The sequence below is a fragment of the Microtus ochrogaster genome, unplaced genomic scaffold (assembly GCF_000317375.1).
Source record: "Microtus ochrogaster isolate Prairie Vole_2 unplaced genomic scaffold, MicOch1.0 UNK14, whole genome shotgun sequence".
Classification (NCBI taxonomy): Eukaryota; Metazoa; Chordata; class Mammalia; order Rodentia; family Cricetidae; genus Microtus; species Microtus ochrogaster.
Genome location: NW_004949112.1, coordinates 478,590 through 499,967, shown reverse-complemented (window position 1 = coordinate 499,967; position 21,378 = coordinate 478,590). Strand labels below are relative to the sequence as shown.

The following is a 21,378-nucleotide window of genomic DNA, read 5'->3' as shown; positions in this document are numbered from 1 at the left end:
GGATGTCCCCCAGAGGACGGGATGTCCCCCAGAGGACGAATGTCCCCCAGAGGACGGGATGTCCCCCAGAGGACGGGACCCAACACTGCGGTAGATACCGGCTTTTTGCATTGAATGCCTGACTTGGAACTGGGAGAACTTGGGGCTCAGGGTGAAGGACAAACAAGGTCACAGGATAAGCGGGGGCTGAGCCAGAGCTGCCATCTACAGTAACAAGATGAAGGACACCAATAGGCAATGGTTGTCTGGTAGGCCCTGTTCTTCTGGTTTTTTGCACACATGGCCATATAAACCTCTGCAACCCAGTGAAGCGTTTTCTTCAGAGGAGCAAGAGGTCTCTAGGGAAGAATCTTGACCCTAAAATTCAAGTTCTCAGCGGTACGTCAGTTCCCACTCTGCCTCGTGGCCCCGTGCTTCCCTGAATCTCATCGGTTCCTTTATCCCGCCAGATGGACTCAGCCATGTGACACGAGTCATCATGGCTGCGCCCCCGCGAACCCATCTGGACTTTAGCACAACTCTAACCTCTGTCAACCACAGGCAGGCAGAGTGACAGAGGCCCATGTTCCAAGACACCTGAGACTCCAGGAAAGCACACTGAGTAGACGGTAGCAATAACAGGTGGCCTTCTCTCGTCTTCCCGGTAATATGTCAAACTCAGAAGTACACTAGTGTCCCACATGGACCCTTCCTCAGATGCCAGGACAAGCGTCTCTCCTACTCTGTGGACTTACCTGCCTGCTGTCTGAGAGCCCTGAGTCAATGGCTGTTCTTTCATGCCGGCTGCCTGGGAACTCAGCTAACCCTCTGCTGCTCTGATCTGGAGGTGTGTCCTACACGCCTTAAGCCTTTTCTAGAGGAAAATCAGACTGGAATAAGGTAAGTATGAACAAGTTCCCAGATCAGGAAGTGGGACCTCCAGAGGGGGCACTCTGTGATCCCCTCTGCTAGTGAGCCTGGAACAGACTCTGTTGGTGACCACCTGCCATGAGTCACTGACAGAGCCACTCACTCAGCCTTTGGATGCCTCCAAGAGAAGGATTTATCTCTTGTCTAAATCAACCTCCACCCCTTCCTCTACAGCTCTACCCCCAGGAAGGGACAGATCACATAGCTTTGCCTCCTTACACCGCTGGCTACACCTGAAGGTGCTGGGACCCACCTGAGCAGGCTGCCTTCCCACCAGCCTCCTTCACACTCAGCTTTGGGCCTCCTCATGCTGTCTCAGGCCTGCTGGTGTTACACACCCACAGCGGATGGCTAGGAATGGCACACACCACCCTCTAGATCCACATAGCCACCCGAGTCCCAGCAGCACGCAGCTCCATTGAACGTCATCGTCCTAACGGCATGCTCGTAGAGGGTGGGGCTATTCACGTCTCTCTAGGAACCTTTCCCCCCCCCATTTTGTAGAAAAAGAAAAGATTCAGTGTGCCTGAGACAGTGCAGCAGAGCCCTGTGCAGCTTGGCTGCGGCAGGCAGGGTTTGAAAACAAACCTGTGCCTCAGCACTCACTCTTTCTCAGCCGTTTTCACATCTATCCTAAATGCCCTTGAGGGAAGGCACTCGTCTTTCCACCGTGGGGCAATGGACACAGCCTTCTGCCATTCACCATGCATCTTCCCAGTTTGATTCTCTAGAGTCACCTTTAATTCCCTTCCCAAACACACACACACACACACACACACACACACACACACACCAAACAAACAAACAAACAAACAAGCAAAACCCCAAAACACTGGGGAAGCCTGTAGTTTCAATAGCACCCACTCAGCAAATCAGAAAACCAAGGCTCTAAGCTCCATGGAAGAGGTAGAAAAGGAGTTTATCAGGAGTCCACTAGAGAAACTCTCTCCAGTATCCACTTCATGTCATATGGGATCCTGACTCTGTGCGTGCGTGTGTGTGTGTGCGTGCGTGCGTGTGTGTGTGTGTGTGTGTGTGTGCGTGCGTGCGTGTGTGTGTGTGTGTTTAGGAAGGGAATTAAAGGTGGCTCTAGAGGACAGGCCTCTGAGGGACACTAGTGAGTACGCCCATGCTGTAAATCGCTGTTGGATATTTACAGGGTGGAGGGGACATTGACAACAGGGGAAGCAAATGTGTCTCTGGCAGGTGAGCTGACGTTTGTTATGCAGTCATGAAGAGAAAAATGCACCTGCGTATGGTGACAAGGCCCCAATGGGGAGTGGACAAGATATCCAAAGGGCTTTAAAAAGCTTCCAATTGGAAGCATCGGTTCGCAACAGAGGCTGCAGGGATGGACAAGACCAACTGAGGCAGAGAATGGGGGGCAGTTGTCCCTGGGGTTCGTGCACTACCAGCTGTTTCTGACCACTCAGTCCCTTCTGTTTAACTCCTGGGACCCCACTTCTCCAACCAGCCCTTCTCCATGCCCTGCTCTCAGCCTCACAGTTGAAGGACACCTCTGAGAGCCATTCTGGCTCCTCTTCTCCATCTCCCCTTCACTCCTTGGGCTGTTTCAGGTATCACTTCAAGTCTGGCTCCCACCGGGGAAGCATCGCACACTCCCAAGGCTTCCCCGTGAATACAGGTCTCCTGTGCCCACCTCCCTGGCATCCCCAAGTGGTGTTCTAGTACCTCACTCAAGCTTAACCTGGCAGCTAAACTCCTGAGCACCCGCCACCCCCACAGCCTTCTCTATCCTTCCAGGACATTCTTCCCCCAAACCTGCAGCCATCCTCAGCATCCCTCTTCCTGTCACAGCTCACATTTAATCTAAGTAATTCTGGTGGGTCTGCTCAGGCCCACCCCCACTCTGAGGCCTCCCCACCCACCTCCTGCAGCCCACCACCCCATTATCTTTCCCGTGGTTTCTGGCCATGGCCTCATTTCCAGTTTCCAACATCTCTGGTGCAACAGCATCCAGATGAACTTCAAAGCATACATTCAGTATTCAACTGTGTCATTTCCCTGTTGAGAAGGCAGCAAGAGCTCCCATTTCTCCTGTAGGAAACGCCTGCTCCATCTGAGCCTTCGTCCCCTTCCAGCCTTCCTTCCTTCCTTTCTCCCCTCACACACCTGCATCTTCAGGCATGTTCGTCAGACGTGTTGGACACATGTCTGCCTTAGGCCCTCCACACCAGCTGTGCCCTCTGCCTAGAATGCCTTTTTCTCAGCATCTCCGTGGTCATTCCCTCGCCCGCGGATGAGGTTAAAATCTGAACCAGACTCCCCAGTGAGCTAATCGTCCTTCTTCTTCTCTTCCCAGGGTATGTGTGCCTCATCTTCTAGCACACTAACACAGCGCCACTGAGCTGTGGTTTACATACAATAACATCTGTCCACATTCTGAGTCCAGTTGGAGAGGGGTTCGTGATTTCCACGCTCTGGATTGGTCTTCATGAGGATGCACAGAAGGAGGCATGGTCTCGGAGGTAGCCGGCCTCACACATCTTGCCTGGCTCTGCCTCAAGGCTCAACCCAACTCTCCAATTAGTAGGAGAAAGAAGGACCCTTTCCCAAACCAGGGATCCCTGATAGTCACAAGCCATTTTCCCATCTGTGCCTCTGCAGGTGTGTAGTCATGGGCACACACGCATGCTGACTTGATTCGTGTGCCTCAGTCCCCTGTCTGCATCTCTCTGCAGGAGCTTCTCCTTCAACCTTCTGAGGAGGTGAGCCAGTACTCTTGTCAACACACCCGCACACACAGTCACGGGCTCACGGGCGCTGCCGTCTGTGTCCACATCTGCACTTGACATGATAGCACATCTGTCTGCAAACTGTCAAAAGGGTTGTTGCTCCTCACAAATCTGTGATTGAAGTGGCCACAAACACCATCCCTAACCATTCTCTGTGCCCCCATCATCAGAAACAGGCACACTCAGCCCCCACAGAGTCAGCAGGCTCCGGACTGAGAGCAGACCCAGGTGCCAGCTGAGGGTTTGTCCGTGCTCACTGGCAGTGAACACAATCCCTTTCATCTCCTTGACAGTAGGAGCAGTGGCTACACAGAGACCCGATGTCCATCAGACACAAACATGACATGTATCAAGCATGGAGGTAGACACCAGGTCACCGGGGTACCTTTCCAGGAAGAAGGGTGCCCAGTTAAGGTGTTTGTGCTGTCGCTCAATGGCATCTGGCCCATGCATGTGACAGAACAGCAATAGAACAAGGAAGCCAAAGCCTGGATATGGTTGCTAGAGTGGGGACTTTGAAACCTGGGCACCAGCATTGGAATCTGGGACGCACAGGGAGTTGATGAGACCATGTCTATTCCCAGCATCCTGAGATCACTCAAGGTGAGGAGAGACATGGGCTGTGTGACTCCCAGTGCCACCTACTCCCTCCCCACCCCACACCCAGGCCTGGCCCAGCCAGTCTGGGCTTTAAAAAGCACAAGGAAATGTCACTTTCCTTTTGAGGAGGTGTGATGGGAGGAGATGGCCTGGGCACTTTAACAGTCGGTTTATTCAAAGGTTGGGAACAGTGACAGGGGCTCCAAATCTTATAGCTTGTTTTGTACCCAGGCTGGACCAGAGTCCCTTCCTCAGCAAATGCAAGCCCACCAGGTGCCAAGCCAAGGGCCCCAGCCCACCTGACATCTGTACCAGTTTCTGCCAGAGCCTGTGGAACTCCTGTGTCTGCCCAAGCTAGGTCCAGAGCTGACTCTGGTTTGGGGGTCCAGCATCCAGCTGCCTGCAGCTCAGGGGCTGCTTCTTGAACAAGCACCACCCACTCTAGCAGGCTGGCTCGTGGAGGCTGCCTGGGCTCCTGCCACAGACGGCTTACTGGCTTGAGATGGACAAATGTGGGTGGACCCTCCTGGGAGGAGAAAGCTCCAAGGACATCTGGCCACCCTTGGATGTAACATCCAAACATTCAATGGTTCAGTCATAAAACAGCATATTGACTGAGCACCCACTGCGCACCAGACATCACCTTACAGAACTCTCCGGGATAACAGCTCTAGATAATGCTCCCAACACAAGCTCAGACACACAGTAGGACTCACTAGTGGAGATGAAAACATCTACTGTCTACTGACGTTCTGAGCCACGCCCACCTCACATACCTTGTGTCTCATCTTTGGCCCTATGCTGACTCTAAGGGTCACACATAGTTGTGCTTCCCCCAGCCCCAGGTGTGTGCTGTGTGTGAGTATACGTGTCTGTAAGTGCCACTGAGGTCACAGAAGGACATCAGGCATCTTGTTTGCTTTTTCACACTCCCTGCTCCCTTGAGATGGGGTCTCTCACTGAAGCTGGAGCTATGCTGGGTTAAAGCTACTTGTGTGAGCACACCAACTTTCCCGTGGGTGCCCAGGATTCAAAATCAGGTCCTCCTACTTGCACAACAACCGAGGCATCTCACTGGCCACCATGGTGCCTTCTCAATTTTACAAAGGAAACTGAGGTTCGGAGAATTTGAATAAGTCAGCCAGGTCATAACTGGGCAGCAATGGTGCAGACAGGGCTGGAAGCTCAGTTTTGTCTGGCTCAAGAACATTTGCTTTTGACCACACTCCTACTCCCTCAAGCGACATTTACTGAATGAGTGAGCTGAACAGCAAACACTGTGTTGGTGCAAGTGTGTGTCTGTGTGTGCATGGCCACCACTGTGCGTGAGTGTGGGAGCATGTATGTGCAGCTGTCTGGTTGTCTGCATGTGGGTTTTTTTTTTTTTATGGAAAGGCTTTCCCTGTTGTCTTGGTCTTGTGTGTGCAGGAGCTATACTTAGCCACAGCCGTGACTGTAATGAGCAGTTAGCTGCACACCAGGCACTCACTGGGACCTGGTTTCCCAGGGAGATTGCTGGGCCAATGTGTGTGTGTGCAGGGGGGTGCAGCTTGGTGCTGGGGAATGCTAGAACAGAGCTGGGGGGGTGGCTGGAACTCACATTACTGTGCTTTGTGCAAACTAACAGCCCTAGCTCCAGCTGGAAAAGCATGCTCCATACTGCAGCACCAAAGCGTTATCCAGGTCCTGCCAAGCTCACTGATCAGCCATTCATACCCACAGTCCCTTTATTGCCCTTGCTAGGCAACTGGAATGGAGTCTCGGGTCATTGCTAGAGTCTGGGGATGGTAGCAAAAATGACAGGAAGATGGCAGAACTAGTCTAAGCAAGGCCTTCCTGGGCCTCAGGAAAACCTCATTGCCAGTGCCATGTCACCCGCCAGTAAAGCGGCCCTGCATAGTGTGCTCACGCTGCCTACACCGCTCATCCAGGCTGGCGACCAGGACCCTCGCCCCTTAACAGAATGAAATTATAGCATGCTCACGTGTCCTAGGGTCTAAACGCCAGACTCCACTCTCTATCTGCTTTCTAGTGGTTGTGGAGAAGGCAAGGCTGACAAGGTTTGTCCTGTCACACAGCTCTGCAGCTTGGCCATGGCTTTCTGTTCTCCACCAAGCCCTCTCCTTTACGACCAGCCTCTGACCCCAGCTCTTAACCCTCTCCTTCTGCCTGTGAGCCCCCCTCTGCCTCAGGCAATCTCACTTTCTGTACCTTGTGCTCCACTGCTCTGCCCTCAAGGCCTCAGCTCTCAAACACCATTTTCTAGGATGTTTTCACATGATGGGAGTCAGCACATCCTCCTTAGCCTTGAAGGTCAGAAACACAAGTCTACCCGTTCAGACAGCAGGAAACCAGATGTCTTCCTCCTGCCTCTGCGCATGTGCAGGAGGCTGAGAACCCATCCCCATCCCATGCACACACACTGCTCCTCCTGCACACAGGCACACTCACAGGGGAATAGCTGCTCATCCTCCATCTCCACCATCCATCCGTTTCTCCATCCCTTCGCATCTCCATATCTGCTCACGTGTGAGTCCATCCACACACATACATATATCGTCCTACTAATCCACCTACAACCCACCCACCTCATTCCCACCCAGCTGCGGGTCTATTTGTATGCCCCTCCTTCTATCCATTCTTGTGCATACACTCACAATTCATCTTTTCATTCATTATTTCTTTCATCTGTCACTCATCTGTCTGTCCAACATGCCATTCTTGACCATAGGGCCACCAATCCCACGGCAAGAACGAACACCCACTGGCCCTCCTGCAAGATTACCTTAACTTTCAAATAAGATCCCGAGTCTCATTCTACTAATTACCAACTAGGTGACCTCTGAGAAATAAGTTACTATCTCTGGACCTTATATTATTTTAATTTTTCCTTCATCAGTAAGGTGGGCATAATGTCAAATCCTTCTGCCTCAAAGACTATTTGGAAACACACGGTGTGAACAAAGATCTACTGATCTGGTCTATCCAGGCGCTCTGTGGTCTTACAGGTACTTTGTACCTTTGTGGGTTTCTCCTGAGTACAAGAAACCTATACCCCTGTAGAGCATTTGGAAGACTGGAGCAAGGAAAAGTTCTCTGGAAGCAGTAAGGACAGAGCAGGCTGTTCTGGAAGGGAATCTTGGGAACTTCTCCACAAAGGAGGGGCAATCAAAACTTGCAAGCAAGGAAGCACCCAAATTACAAAGGGAAGGAGGGCACACTTGCCACAGGAAACAGAATTCAAGGGTAGGCTGGCAGGCAGGCAGGCGCTAGAGGAGGCTGAGGAGCCTGCAGGTGGAGGGTGGGTGGGCTGAAAGAGCACGGTGCACAGGATTTCAAGGGTTGTAACTGCCAGGCTTCAGAGAGGGCTGAGGACGCAGGAAGCCACCACGATTCCTAACTGCCACGCTTGCACAAATTCCCAGACTGCTAGAGAGAAGAGAATACATCTGCCTGGTGACAGCCAGGTCTCGAGAGACACAACTCCTGCCGCCCAGAAGGGAAGCCAGTGCCCGGCATTTCTGACCTTCGTGCCACTAAATATATCATTGGTGACGGTGGTTCATGCCCTGAGGCTGTGAGGCCCCGCAGGCTTCCACATTCTGCATCTCTGCGCCTCAGCCAGGGCCTCTCTGTATACCAGGGAACCTAAGTCCAGGCCCAGCTGGTGCTGCCAGATCCTGCCCTCAGCAAGTGCCATTCCAGCTGCCAGGAACCAGGCCAGGGGCTCTGCTCCTCGGAGGCGCACCCTGCCAGGGATGCAAACTGCTATTCCCATTTTTCACTTGAAGAAATGGATTCTGTTAGATGTCATCTGCCCAGTTCCACACTGAGGCAGTGTAAATACCACAATGCAGTCCTGGCCGTGACAAAAGGCCCTGACTCTTCCCCGCATCACTCCCTTACCCCTGGCATGGTGGTCTCTACCCATACATGGCCTAATTAGGAACCATACTCTCTCCCTGAGTTCTTTCTGATGCTGATTGTACTGGATTCTCTAACCCCACTATGTACACCTTCCAGCTAAGGAAATGAAGGCCCAGAAATGCATCAAACATGGAGGCAACTAAGTCAGTAGTAGCTGGCGCCATGAGGAAGCACCCTGCAGAGAGCTCACCTTCAGTCTCTCAGGGCTCAGGCTGGCTCCCCATGGCCCAGCGGGCAGCCATGTTCCTCACAGCTGCCCAGAGAGCTCCTGAGGTTGAACATACAAATTCATCTTTAATGAGTGAGACACTGGCCCTGGTGTGCAGCTGAGCTCTGAAGTATGTTTCCAAGCCTGATCTGGCAACAAGGCTCGAGAGCAAGCTCCTCTACCCTCTGAGCGGTCAGAAAAAGGTTTTTAGGAAATCTGCCGGCAGGCCTGCGACTCCACAGACGTGACTTCAGCAATACCAACTTCACTGTAGACGTTAGATTTGTGTTCTAAGAACCACCAAGGCTAGTGACTTCAGAACACCCCCCAAAAACACCTTCCTCAGCAGAAACGGCGAGAATGATCTAATTTGCACCTGGGTTGGCTGAAAAGCTCTCTGTTAACTCACTGGAGACCCACAGTGGCTTTCTGTTTCCTCCCACTGGTGAGCCAGGGTGGCTGAGGGCAGCAGAGGTCACACACCTTCTCATCTGCAGCTCTAGGATGGACCACAGCCTCTGCCGCAGTCACTTTCATGGCATACTCTGTAGTGGGACACTCATGAGCAGCCATGGGGCCGGAAGCGATGCGATGGCAAGCTTTGTGTGGCAGAGCCCCTCACCCACTTTCCGCTGGCCTCACACCCGGCTCTGGAGTCAGGTCACCATCCCAGTCTGGTGGCAGCTGGGCATGGCTGATTTTCAGAGAGAGCCACCCTGTGTGGGCAGCTGTGACCATGGAGTGGGGAGGTCAGAGGAGGTCACTGCAAGCACAGAGAGGGCTGAGCTCTCGAGCTGGAAGGCTTGGGGGGGGGACACCAAGCAGAACCCCAGTCTGTGAGAAGCACAGCCCTTTCTGGCCTACCATTGCCCCTGACTCTGGCCACATCTTCGCTGTGCGTAGAGCCCCGTACATGCCTGCCCGCTGACAGACTTTGTACGTCTAACGTGCTCTGCTGCCCAGATGTCATGTGGCTCTCTCCGGCATTTCCTCCACCTCCACCTCCGCTGAAATGAGCAGCCCCGTGGCACTGCTTCCCCTTGGGCACACTGCACCTCCGCTGTTCAGTTTCTCACACTGGCGTGGAAGGTTCCAAGGGCACCTGGAGGTTTCTGGCTGTTTCGTTCTTGGGTTGATACTCCTAGCATGGCCAGCAGTGCCTACCACTGCTGTTCCCACTGCCTCTCCGTATCTGCTGGGTAACTAAACGACCAAATGAATACAGGGCACTAACAGTGGAGCCGAAGGTTCTCTCTGTACAGGTGAGGGAAGAAGGGAAGGTGTGGGATGCCATGGGCTGTGGAGAAGGCAGGAACGGAGCTGCCAGCCACTGGGTGAGAGGTGGAAAGGGCATTTGAGGCCCTGCAGAGGCTAGGAAAGTTTCCCTCGTCTGCCATGATGCTGGCTGCAGTGGCCTCCGTCTGGGCACAGTGAAACTGGCTCCCGAGGCCCCCTGAGTTCAGCTGTCCGGGGCTGCCCCTGCTAATATTAGCTTGTCCCCACCCAGCCTGGCGTCAACTTGGCGGGGTAACCCAGTCTGAAAATGGGCACTGTCCCTGTCCACTGGCACAAACAGGGATGAGCAGCCCTCATCCCTGGTCCCAAGATCCGGCAGCTCTTAGGTCCAAGGGACCCCTGCCACTGCCCCTCCCTGGGGCCTGAGTATTTCCTAATGCTTGGAGCTATGGGGTGTGGCCTCCTCCACTGCCAGGCCCACCACACTGGCACCCTTGGCCGCATCTCAGCCAGAGTCTAATGTCAGCTGCCTGCCCTCCCTCCCTGTCACCCAGCAGGTGGGAAGTGCTGTCACCTCCCTCTAGAGAAGGAGGAAAAGCAAGCAGGAGTGGTCCATTGCAATAGACAGGGAGACTGAGGTTCAAGGGGAATGTGACCTGTCCGTAATAATGGGGGTCTCGGGAAAATCCAGATCTGTCTCCCTGTGTCACATCATGAAAGCCAGATCCTGGGAGACAGAGTCCAGAAACTGGGGTCCTATGGGTGAGGGTATGTAGGGCGATCCCTCGAAGAGGGGATTTTTAGGGATTTGGAAATTCAAAGAAGAAAGCAGGTGGAGCACATACAGGTGAAGGTTCAAGTCTTCTAGGGCACTAGTTGGTGAGAAGATAATGAAACCCACAGTAATTAAACACTGATTACATTCTGGGTTCTGGGCCGAGCGCTTAACACATTTAATCCTCCCAACTTCCCTATGAGTCAGGAGCTATTAATAGCCTTCTCTTGAGGCATAGACAGGTTAGGGAACTTGTCCAAGGTCACACAGCTGGTGAGTGGTGGGACTGAGATTTGAACTCAGGTCTCCTCACTCAAGAGGCCTGCCCTAAGGAAATAGCTGAACTTTGAGTCCCATTGCCAGGGTCAAATAGGCAGGAAGTGATGAAAGAGACTTGTTCCACATTTATTCTCCTGAATATATGCCTGAGGCTCCAAGGAGAGGAATTGGAGGTTAAAAAGCACCCTTTCTAGGCTTTCAAGAGAAGGGAGTCTGTTTTTGAAATCCAGGACTTCCCACAAATGACAGAATAAGGAGGACAGAGGGGGCAGGGAATGTGCGGAGAAAGAGTCGGGGCTGGAGAGATGGCCCAGTAGCTGAGAGCACTGGTTGCTCTTCCAAAGGACCCAGGTTTAATTTCCAGCCCCCACATGGCAGCTCACATCTGCCTGTAACTCCAGCTCCAGGACCCTACATCCTCACACAGGCACACATGCAGGCAAAACAGCGATACACATAAAAAGCAATAAAGATCAAGAGAGCACTGCAGAGGTCGGCTTAGGCTGTACCGTGAAGCTTAGGAGCTTTTCTGTGTCGGCCTTGAATCTCTGGTTGGGAATGCCCAGGCTGATGCAGTTGGAGATGGGAGTTTGGAGAGAGGGCCTGGATGTGAACACCTTCATCTGTGGCCTAGAGTGTCTGCAGTGGCACAGGCAACCACGCCATTCTGGACATTATAGCAGTTCATCACCACACCTTGGCCTGTTCATCATGGCTCCATGGGAGAGGGAGGGATTCCCAGGAAAGGCAAGGAAGAAAGCGGTCCAGTGAAGGGTGGACTCAAAGGCATGGCCCCGTCTGATCTTGAACTCAGACCTTGCCATTGCTTTCTTCATTCAATAATTTTGTTTTCAGATAAAGCTTTGCAATGTAGCCCAGGCTAGCCCCACCGTAGCCCCTCTTGCCTCTGCTTCCTATGTGCGGGGTTACAGGCATACACTGCTGCCCCTCCAGACCCAGATCCCTTGGCCTTCAACAAGTATTAATTTAGCGCTCATCCTGTTCTGGATACTGCTCTGGATTTAAGGGATGTGACAATTGGCAAAAGAGGCATCATGGAGCCTATGTGCTAGGAGAACAAACAAACAAAGCGAGTAAGGGGAACACAGGAAGTCAGATGCCCAAGAGAAGACCGTGGTACCAAAGAGGAGAGGACCTGGAGAGAAGCGAGAGGAAGACGAGCGAGGGGGACCTGGGCAGGAGGACATACGAGAGAAGGTTGGAGGGGTCACTCTGTCAGATACTTACAGTCCCTGGGAAGAGTTAGGTTTCTCCTCTGGGAGCTCAGAATCCCGAGTGAGACAGAGCAAAGGACTGATGGTCTCTGGTAGCCTTGGTTAGGGCTTGGGGCAGAAGAGGGTGCCCAGGGCTGAGGTGAGGACAGCAGCTGCAGCAATAGCGTACAGAGGTAGCTTCAGCGGGAGAAGTCAGGGGTGATGGGATGTGGGTGGACTCTGGATGCACCTGAAACTGGCATGTGAGAAAGAAAACCAGAGGACACTCCCCAGAACTTTGTGCCTAAGCAGGAGGCTTACCCCCAGACTTCATCATCTTGCCACCAACTGGGCTGCAAAGAGGCTCAGAGTCACAGAACAGCTCTGACAATCTACATATACTATCCAGCGGTCCATGAATCCTGACGCTGCCTTCTAGGCTCTGCCCCTCTGCCCCTCAGCGGCCCTCAGCCTCAGCACACACAAGTCATCAGGGATCCTGTCAGAAGACAGCTTCTAACTAGGCTGTTGGGGCTGAGCTTCAGACTTCATTTCTAATAAGCCAACTGCCATCAGCTCATGTTGCCTTTGGTCAAAGGGCCATATGTAGAACAGCAGCCACCCATGTCGTCCCCATGACAGGGACTCTCCCCCTGCTACCGCTTAGTGCCACCCAAAAATGGACAGTTCTAGGAGTGGAAACTTTGTAGGACACAGCCCAGGAATCTGAACTTCTTGAAGCCCCCCAGGTGGTTCTCAAGGGTCAGCCTGGGCAGGAAGGTCCTCCAGCACCTATCCCTGAGCCTCCATGACAGCCAGCGGCAAGACCTTGTCCCACACAGCATTCCTCTACCATGGCCCTTTCCCCAATATAGTGTGATACCAGAGGTCCCCTCTGAATGACTTCTTGCCACTCCCTGAGGTCTGAGAGCCAAGAAATAAGCCCACGGAAGAGAGCTGGTGCCCACAGAGCTGGAGAAGCATACCACGAAGCAGTGATCTGAGCCTGCCACGGAGCTGGTGACCTACCCCGCAGAGAAGCGACGAATGTGCTTTGAATGAATGAATGAATGAATGAATGAATGAGCGAGCAGAGGGTGAATTGCCAAGGGAAGACCCTGAAGACCCTTCCCCTGGGCTCCTTCCCACTTGGAGCCAGGACCTGTGTCCTGGTGTGTGGAAGGAGAGGAAGGACTCACTTGACTCTCATCTCCTTTGGGAAAAGGAAGTCTAAGATTCTTAAACTTCCAGGATGCCATGGCTAGGAGATTCTTAGTGCTCACTGAGATCAGCCTTCCTGAGTGACAGATGGAGAAACAGCCCCAGAGCATTGGTCTTGCCCAGAGAGTTCAGTAGCTTTAGTATCAGACTATAAATCTTGTTCTGGCCTAGTTGTCCAATGCCTGCAACCTGGAGTTTGTGATCTCATCAGTCCATATCTGATGGTCTGCACATCCCTAGCTCCAGGCCTTCAGAGGAACCCCACCCACTAGTCTAAACTGTGTGAGCTCAGGGCCTCGGTACCCAGGGCCCTCAGTCCAAAGGAGGAGGTTGGTACAGTCAGACATGCAGGCGAGAGCTGGGAACTGAGGAGGGTAGATGAGGCTCAGGAAAGAGCAGAAAGCACAGCAAGTCGGGTGGGGTGGGCGGAGTAGGTGAGCAGAAGCCCATAGGTGAAAAAGAAAGACCAGGAGGCTGGAGGGAATCTGACCAAAGTGGAGTAGGAGACATAGTCCAGATCAGAACAGGCCTCAAACTCAGATCCGAGGAGCAGCCAGCATTCTCTCCACACAATGCTTCACACAAGCTAAGTTTCCATCTTCCCTGGTTCCTCTGCCATTTCCTGAGGGACCTAGCTTCTACCAGTGGGGGTGGGAGATGGTTGGGCACTGTGGGAACACTTTCTTCTTTGAGAATACCAGAGAATTTCTTTAGCCCACCGGGACATGCCCCCCTGCTACGACCCGGGAGAGGGCTTGTCTAACAGGATCCATGGACAGGTCTGGGAATCAGATGGACGTACAGGTCTGGAGCAGGCAGCAGACCCCAGCATCTCTGCAGCAGGGACAGGAGGCAGACCCGGAATGCTCACTGCTCTGCTCACGAGCTAAGGAACCTTTAACGTGTGACCTCACCTTGCTGTGGCAAGGGCACGGAAATAATACTGTAGTCCTGGTGAACGTTGTGAGAACTAGAGGAGAATCTGCGAACCCGGCCCTTTAGACCCGTGTGGCATGATAAATGGTGACACCAAGAAAGGGAGATGATCTACAAAACTTGACTTGGGAGATGTCAGAATTGGGTCTGGGAAGGCAAATAACTGTCTACTCTACCTCCATCTGGAGAGGAGATGGGGAGGTTAAGAGGACAGACAGACAGTACACCTGGATGGGTCTGCTGTTCTTTAAAATGGGGAGCCGAGAGCAGCAGTGAGCTTCTGTGACACGCGTTGTGGTGACTTGTGCCTTCCTCTCACCGAGTCTGCGCCATCTATCCCGGATGAGAAAGGCGGCAGCTCCTGCAAGGCCCCCCTGTGCGCTCCCTGTAAGATGCCACATTAGGGAAAAAACTTCATTGAACTGACGTGGTCTGACGCCCTCCAAGGTACCTGATCACTCCCATCCCTTTCTCTCATCAGGTTCTTCACCTTCCATCACTCCTAGTGATGTCTGGCAATACTGGCCTGGCTTCAGTGAGAATCCTGTTACAGCTGATCTAGCCTTGTTTCCTGATGGTGATTTTCCATTCACTGACTGCCCTACCCCCACCCCCACCCTGCCCCTCAGCTACAAACTCCCACTTGCCCTAGTGCTTTCTTCGAAGATGAGCCCAATGTCTGTCTAGCCCCCTACTGCAAGGTCCCACTGCAGGGGTCCCTGTACTTATTGTCCTGGTCCTATAGACCTGTGCTTTAATCCATGACCTTGAAGAACTTTTTCTTTAACAGCGGTGGCTGGAGGTGTCCAGAGAGCAGCTATCCAGATGCCCCACATCCTATGCGCGTGGAAAGTCCCTTCCAACCAACTAGTTTTCCTAAACAAAAACTGGCAGCCAGCTACCCTGGAGTCTCTTGGGCTCTCCTTCGCCTTGGAGCCACCTTCACAGACAGGAGCTGAGGCTGGGGTGGTGGCCAGGCTGACCCAGGAGTGACAGCAGGGTGCGGCTTAAGGCCCTGACCTTTTGGTCCGGAGTGGAATACACTGGTCATGAGACTTCTCAGAATAGCCAGAGGCACTAAATTCAGCTGTCGTGGGAGGCTTGAGGTCCCTGGCTTAGACAGGGGCCCTGGAATGAGCCCCTACCAAAACCCTCCCCCACATCTGAGACAAGTCTTGTCTTCCCTGGGAGACTTAGGCCAACAGTCCCCAAAGTTTCTAGAGGTGAATGTCGAACCTCCAGAATCTTGAAGCTGCCCCAAGGGTGGTAGACTCCAAACCCTCTCCCGGGTGGGACTCCAAGCGCCTGCTGACCTTGGAGTCAGAGGATGGGGTTCCCAGACAACCTGCTCACCTGTGACCTTGAGATATCACACCCCTCTGGGCCTCAACCTCCTCTGTCGCAATTGCTCCTACAATATTAAGTGTAGAGGAAGCTTAGAACCTGGAGGATATAACCCTGGATTGAGTAAGGCTTCTCACGAACACCCAACTACCGATCAGACTGTTGCTCTGAAGGGAGGGACCCTGGGACTGAATCCTGATCCAGTCTATCAGGGCCAGGAAGGATACCCCTAAGGAGCTTCTTTTTAGGGCATGAAGAGCAAAGAGAGGGGAGTGAACTAGGAAGAAAGAGTCCTCCAGGGGGAATGGGCCACGATCTAGCAACTGTAAGCAACGAAGCCAGGTCAAACAATCATTCTGTGATCGGTGACTAAAGTCAGGCAAAAGCATATTAGAGAGTCAGGCTGGATCCAAGAGGCCCCAGAATGAACCAGGGAAGCCTTGCAGGCTTTGGTAACCCGACCAGTTTTTTTAGTTGAAAAGGCCTTTGCGTGTGCCAAACGGAAAAAATGGACCAGAAGGACCTGGGACTAGAATGGGAAAAATTGTTGGAGCCTGCTGAAGAGAGAGGCCTGAAGGAGCCATGGGGGTTGGAAAAATTGTTCGAGCCTGCTGAAGAGGGGGGCCTGAAGGAGCCATGGGGGTTGGAAGCACAGTGGTAGCCGTGATGATAGAGGAGACGATGAAGTTCAGAGACGGTTGTGAGGTAAGACACAACAGAAACACCAGCAGCATGTAAGCCTCAATAGCAGCCCAAATTTCCTGTTCCCTCCGGCCTGTGGTCACCCATGGTTACCTCAGAGACGCTCTATGAGAGCCTCTATGGTCAGTCGTCCCAGTAAGTCGGCTCATCAGTGATGGGGCTGAAGGACTCCAACTTACCAAACACAACTTACCAGTCTGTGGTTGTCTTTACCGAAAGGGCCTTGGGGGCTTGGAGGCACAATAAAAAAATATATATATAAGGACTCCTGGCAAAGCACAATGACCGGCTGGGCCATGCTGCCATGGGCTTCCATTACATGCCACCATATCTCCTGGTATGCCCTGTCCTAGGCAGGAACGAGCTTCCTAAGATGTCCTTGTTAATAGCTCCGTCTGCCTCACGTCACAGCCTGGGCTCACAGAGTTGTCTCGGAAGTGGGAAGGAAGAGAATTCTTTGTCTGGGCTCTTCACTGTAAGCGCTGGGTGACCTTCTCCCCAAAGAGCTAAGAAGAGTTAGGGCTACATGCCCCAAAGACTAAGGGGCAGGGCTGAGAGGCCAAGAAAGATGGAGTCAGAGGAGAGATGAACAGCAGAGCACACTGAGGTGAGGCTTCCCCAGCGGTGCAATCATTGGCATCATCAGGCCAAGTGACCTGAGGGACTGAAGCCACCACATCGACACACATACACATATCAGGAACATTCCCTGGCCCGAAGCCTGGAGACCTTGATATGACACTGAACAATGCTCCTGCAGACATGTAAATTACAGACAAAGACCTAGGGACCCTGACCTCAGCTGACACTCAGGAGGTGAGGAGTGCAGTCCTAGACACCTGCTCCCACACCTCTGCAACTTTTCATACGAGAACTGCATGCGCTTACTCTGCCTGCCAACATCGGCTCGCCCCTCAGGGCCCGTCCAGTGTGACCTCAGGAGGCAGCTTATCCCAGGACGCTTCATCCCCGCATCCTCAAAGTTACATCACCACTCATACCTCTGTGTGTCTGAGGCTGCAACACCCCCGAATCCAGATTACAAGTGGGGCTCAACTTGCCCAGCTCTCCTCACTCCCAGCCCCCACTCTGAAAGGACAGGGGACTAGCTGTCCTGGCCAGCACTGCTGCTCCTTACAGCTCCAATAGGATGTCATATTCCAACCAAGGAGCTCCTGTCTTCCACAGCCAACATCCTGAGAGCTCCTTGGGGGAAAGTGACCTCGCTGCTGGCCCACACATCCACACCAGGCCTGACTGGGGCACATATCTTCTGAGGCATGGAATGCAAGGATATTCCTTAGCCAGACAGCCCAGGAGTCCCAGGAACCTACAAATATCACCTTCTTCCAGGCACAGTCAGGCCACACAATCTCTCTCATACAAGCTCTAACAGCAACAATGACACGCATCAAAAATCCCTCTCGTACAAAACACACATTGTCACACATGGGGCCTCGCGGTCTCTTTACACATAGCCACACACACTCTGTCACACAGAATATACACACATAGGCTCACACGTAGATACAGCTTCACATGTACACTTGCACACCTGCCCACACATCCCTCAGAGATCCACTGTCCTGGACTCTCTCTTGCAGCATCTCTTGCACACGCATCTTCTTTTTGTCTTATTACACAGTTCTCTCTCACAGGTCTCTACACAAACACACACACACACACACACACTCTAACAACATGCATACAATCTCACATCCAGTTATCCAGTTTCTTTGACACAAGGATCTCTCTTGCACTCATAGTGTCAACACACACACACACTTGAACACACAGCAACACACGTGTGTGTCCTCAGAGTCACACTCACCTAACATTTTTATTCTTGCACATGAGGAGTCTCTCACACACAAGCTTTTCTAGTTTTTATTTCACACACACAGACTATATCATACATGAGATTTCAGGTCTAGAATCTAGATAAAAAAAATGAATGCTAAACCCAGACCCACCAATCTGAGAAGCCTTTTCCAGGCTAAGGGGGAGGAGTAAACAGAGGTAACAGCGGGGCAGCATCAGAGCGAAGATGGAAGGGGGAGGAGGCAGGCAGCAGGCTGGTCTCTGAGCAGGGCTGCAGAGAGGCAGCGCAATGCAGTTAGGCTGGCCAGGCGGGCGGGCGGGCAGCAGGAGCCTGGTTCTAATCCCTTTAGGTCTCCTTCCCTCTGTGGGTCTCATTGTCCTCATGTAGTACCCATACAGGTGAAAAAGGACTACAGCCTCTCCATGAAGCTACCAGAGAAAGTCTCACTGCTATTCAGGGGGGCACCTATAACACTCACCTGTACCCCAATACCCCACCTACCCCTGCTAACTCTCCAGATTGTCCCTGCATCTGCTCTTCAGTGAACACTCATGTGAGAGTTTCTCGGCTTAGCCTTGTGGTTTTAAACTGACCTCAAGTTGTCCTTAGGTGTTCTGTTTGTCTCCAGTGAGCAAAGGCCACCCCACAGCCTAGGAATGACCAGTGGGTGGGAAGAGCAGTGTGGCAGGTGGAATACACCCTACCAACCCTTACCTGCCCTGAAACATGGGTACACTGGCCAGCAGAGTCCAAGGTGACAGGCTGGAGGGGCCCAGCCCTCTGCCAGTACCCTAGAGAAGTTAGGCCTGCTTGGCCTTACCTTCCAGGGTTCAAGGTCAAATGTAAGTGGAAAGGTTGCTCTAACTCAGGCCTTGACCTAGCCTGGCAGGCAGGGCATCTCTCTCCCAGCCTATACTGATTCATTCTCTCAGTCCCATGTTCCAGCCCTCCTCACAGCTCAGCATGGCCTCTAGTTACATAATCCTCTAGCCATAGTGGTCTCTGTCATCAAGGAGAGGAGGAAAGAAGACAGGCCTCCTCTACAGGGTCCCAGGCCACCCTGGACGAAAACGGAGCCAGTGGCCAGCTCAGGGGAGAATAGAGTCCAGGAGACTTTGAGTCAAGTTTTACTTGGCCCCCTACTTTCAGGTTGACCTTGGCCAAACTCCTCAGTGTTGACGTGGGAGGCCAAGTGCTCTCTCTCCATCCCTACCCCAGCACCTGGTCTAGGATTCAAGGCAGAGTTTTTGAAGAGCTGTCCCCACCCCACATGTCTTTCTGTTTTCTCTCAGCATCAGATCTGTCAGGTGTCTGCCTAGACAGCCCTTCTCGCTCTTGGGCACCTGAGACCCCTCCCCCAACTCTTACTTGTCTACTGAGCGACCCTCTGTGGATTCCAACCCCTCCTCATGCCCCTACCCCAGCTCTGGCTCAGCCTCCAGGCCAGCAAAAGAGAAGGGACCTGTAGCAGGAAAAGGCAGCTGGGCAGAAGCAGAGTTTTGCCTGGGAGGGGCGGAGGTGCCTTACAGATGGGGGAGGGGCTGCTTCAAATTCCCACCTCTACACATCCTTCTCATTGCTACTCGTCAGCCAGGAGAACAGAGTTCTGGAAGACCCAGAGCTTATCTTCCAGGGTAGGTGTCTCTGTGGAGTCTCTTTTGGGGAGATGGTCCATCAAATGGTCCCTACAGTCCATCATTTTCCCCATTTTACACAGGAAACTAATCTGTGGAGGCCAAATCTGAAAGGCCAAGGTCAGCAACAGGGTGTCTTTTCTCTCTAGTAACAATTTGCTGTTTCTAAAGGGGTGTGGCTGAGGAAGACACGCCCACTTCACACACTTCCTCTGGGTACAATTCCTCTTCAGGTTTTCCTCTCTGCTAGCCTCTTCCCAGGAGCCAGAGGAAGCACGAGGTTATGGCCTTCTTAAGCTCTTCCCCCAGGCTCTTCCCAGACCCAGGATGGCAGGTGTCAGCACTATCGCCATTCTCTGTTCCCCACCCCCAGCCCAGACCCACACCAATCATCAAGCTATTAATTAGCTACCTGCATTCCCAAGACCACCTCCTCAGATGGCTTAAGGAAGGTCCCTGGGGAGGGAGGGGCTGCCTGCCTCTATTTTTCCAGCTGGCTAAGACGCCTTTCTACTCCAGAGGCTCCCTGACCTGGGAAGAAGGAAGGAGTTCCCCACTTCCCCCAAACCAAAGGGCAATTCACACGTTCACAGTGTGCATCTGCTAAAGGCACAAAAGGGCAGTAACGGGAGTGTGACGTGTCATGTACATTCAAACACACACATATGCTCTCTTGTTCCCACATACTTTACCCATCCAAATACACACCAGGATACTTACATAAATATGCATGCACAGTCTACTCAAGCAGACACACAAACACCCATTCATATGCTCTCATACAACCAGCAATACAGACTTATGTATACAAACCCAGCCACCATGGCAAAATCACCCCTTCTCTCTTACACACGTACACACACCAGCTTCAGTTCAGAACTCTCTGGGCACTCACTGTCCATTGCACACTGCCCGCGGGAAGTGGCAAAGGCTGCCTTTCCGGGTCAGGTCCTTCTGATGGATAAGCTGTCACTTACCCGCGCATAGCGGGATGAGTAGGGGTCCTCGAACAGCGCCCAGATGCGCGGCTGCCAGCGGCGCCAGAAGCCACCAGGCCGGCCATCTGGGGAGTCACTGAGCGCCAGTCTCTTGGTCATCTCCAGCTCGTCCTCGCCGTCGCCCGAGTCGCCGGGGCCGTCGGCATCCGCGTCGTCGGCACTGTTGTCCAGGGGCGCGCCGCCAAAACTGTCCAGTGCCTCCTCGGCGTCGCGGTGCTGGCGGTACGTCATCCAGCAGCAGGGCTCCACGTCCGTCTCGTCGATGCCCCAGAAGGCCAGTTCCTCCTCGTACAGCGGCCCGCACACGTCGGCCGGGCAGTGTAGCTTGCCGGTGCGGTAATAGTTCAGGATGTGAGCGAAGACGCCCGGGTGGCGGTCGAAAAAGAATTCGTCGGCGCGCGGGTCATAATCGAAGTGGCTGTGGGCGTCCGGCTCCGCCAGCCAGGCAAGCCGCGTGCCGGGCAGCGTGCGCAGCGTCGAGCGGTACGTCTGGTGGCGCGTGCCGCCCACGTTGATCACGATGCGCTCGCTCTCGTCCCCTTGGCCCATCGCGGCGCCCCCTTAGGCATGGCGCGGCCCAGCGACACCCATGGGAGCTGCCGCCAGGGGGAGTTGGCGACGGGGAGGGGGGCGCAGGGCCTCTTCCCCCCTCCCCCCCAGCCGTCGGGGGGCACAGAGGACAGCGACTCTGGCCTCCCACCCCAACGAGCGACTCAAGCTCTCTCGAGGGGAGCTGGCAGTCAGGTAACGGTCCAGGGGTGTGTGCGTGGGTTCCCAAGGGTCTCTAAGGCACCTAATGTGAGAGGGAGCTGGCCTG

The 21,378-nt window shown here is 53.4% G+C and overlaps 1 protein-coding gene across 2 annotated transcripts in view; it reads right to left on the bottom strand.

The window, feature by feature from the left end:
- Kcnc1 (potassium voltage-gated channel subfamily C member 1) overlaps positions 1-21,132 on the bottom strand; it is a 41,602-nt gene extending 20,470 nt beyond the window's left edge. For both annotated transcript variants that reach the window (XM_005366752.3, XM_005366753.3), the window contains exon 1: positions 20,541-21,132. In XM_005366752.3, coding sequence (XP_005366809.1) covers positions 20,541-21,110 — 570 coding nt within the window. In that variant the 5' untranslated portion in view covers positions 21,111-21,132. The remainder of the gene's footprint in view (positions 1-20,540) is intronic.
- Positions 21,133-21,378: the final 246 nt, after the last annotated feature.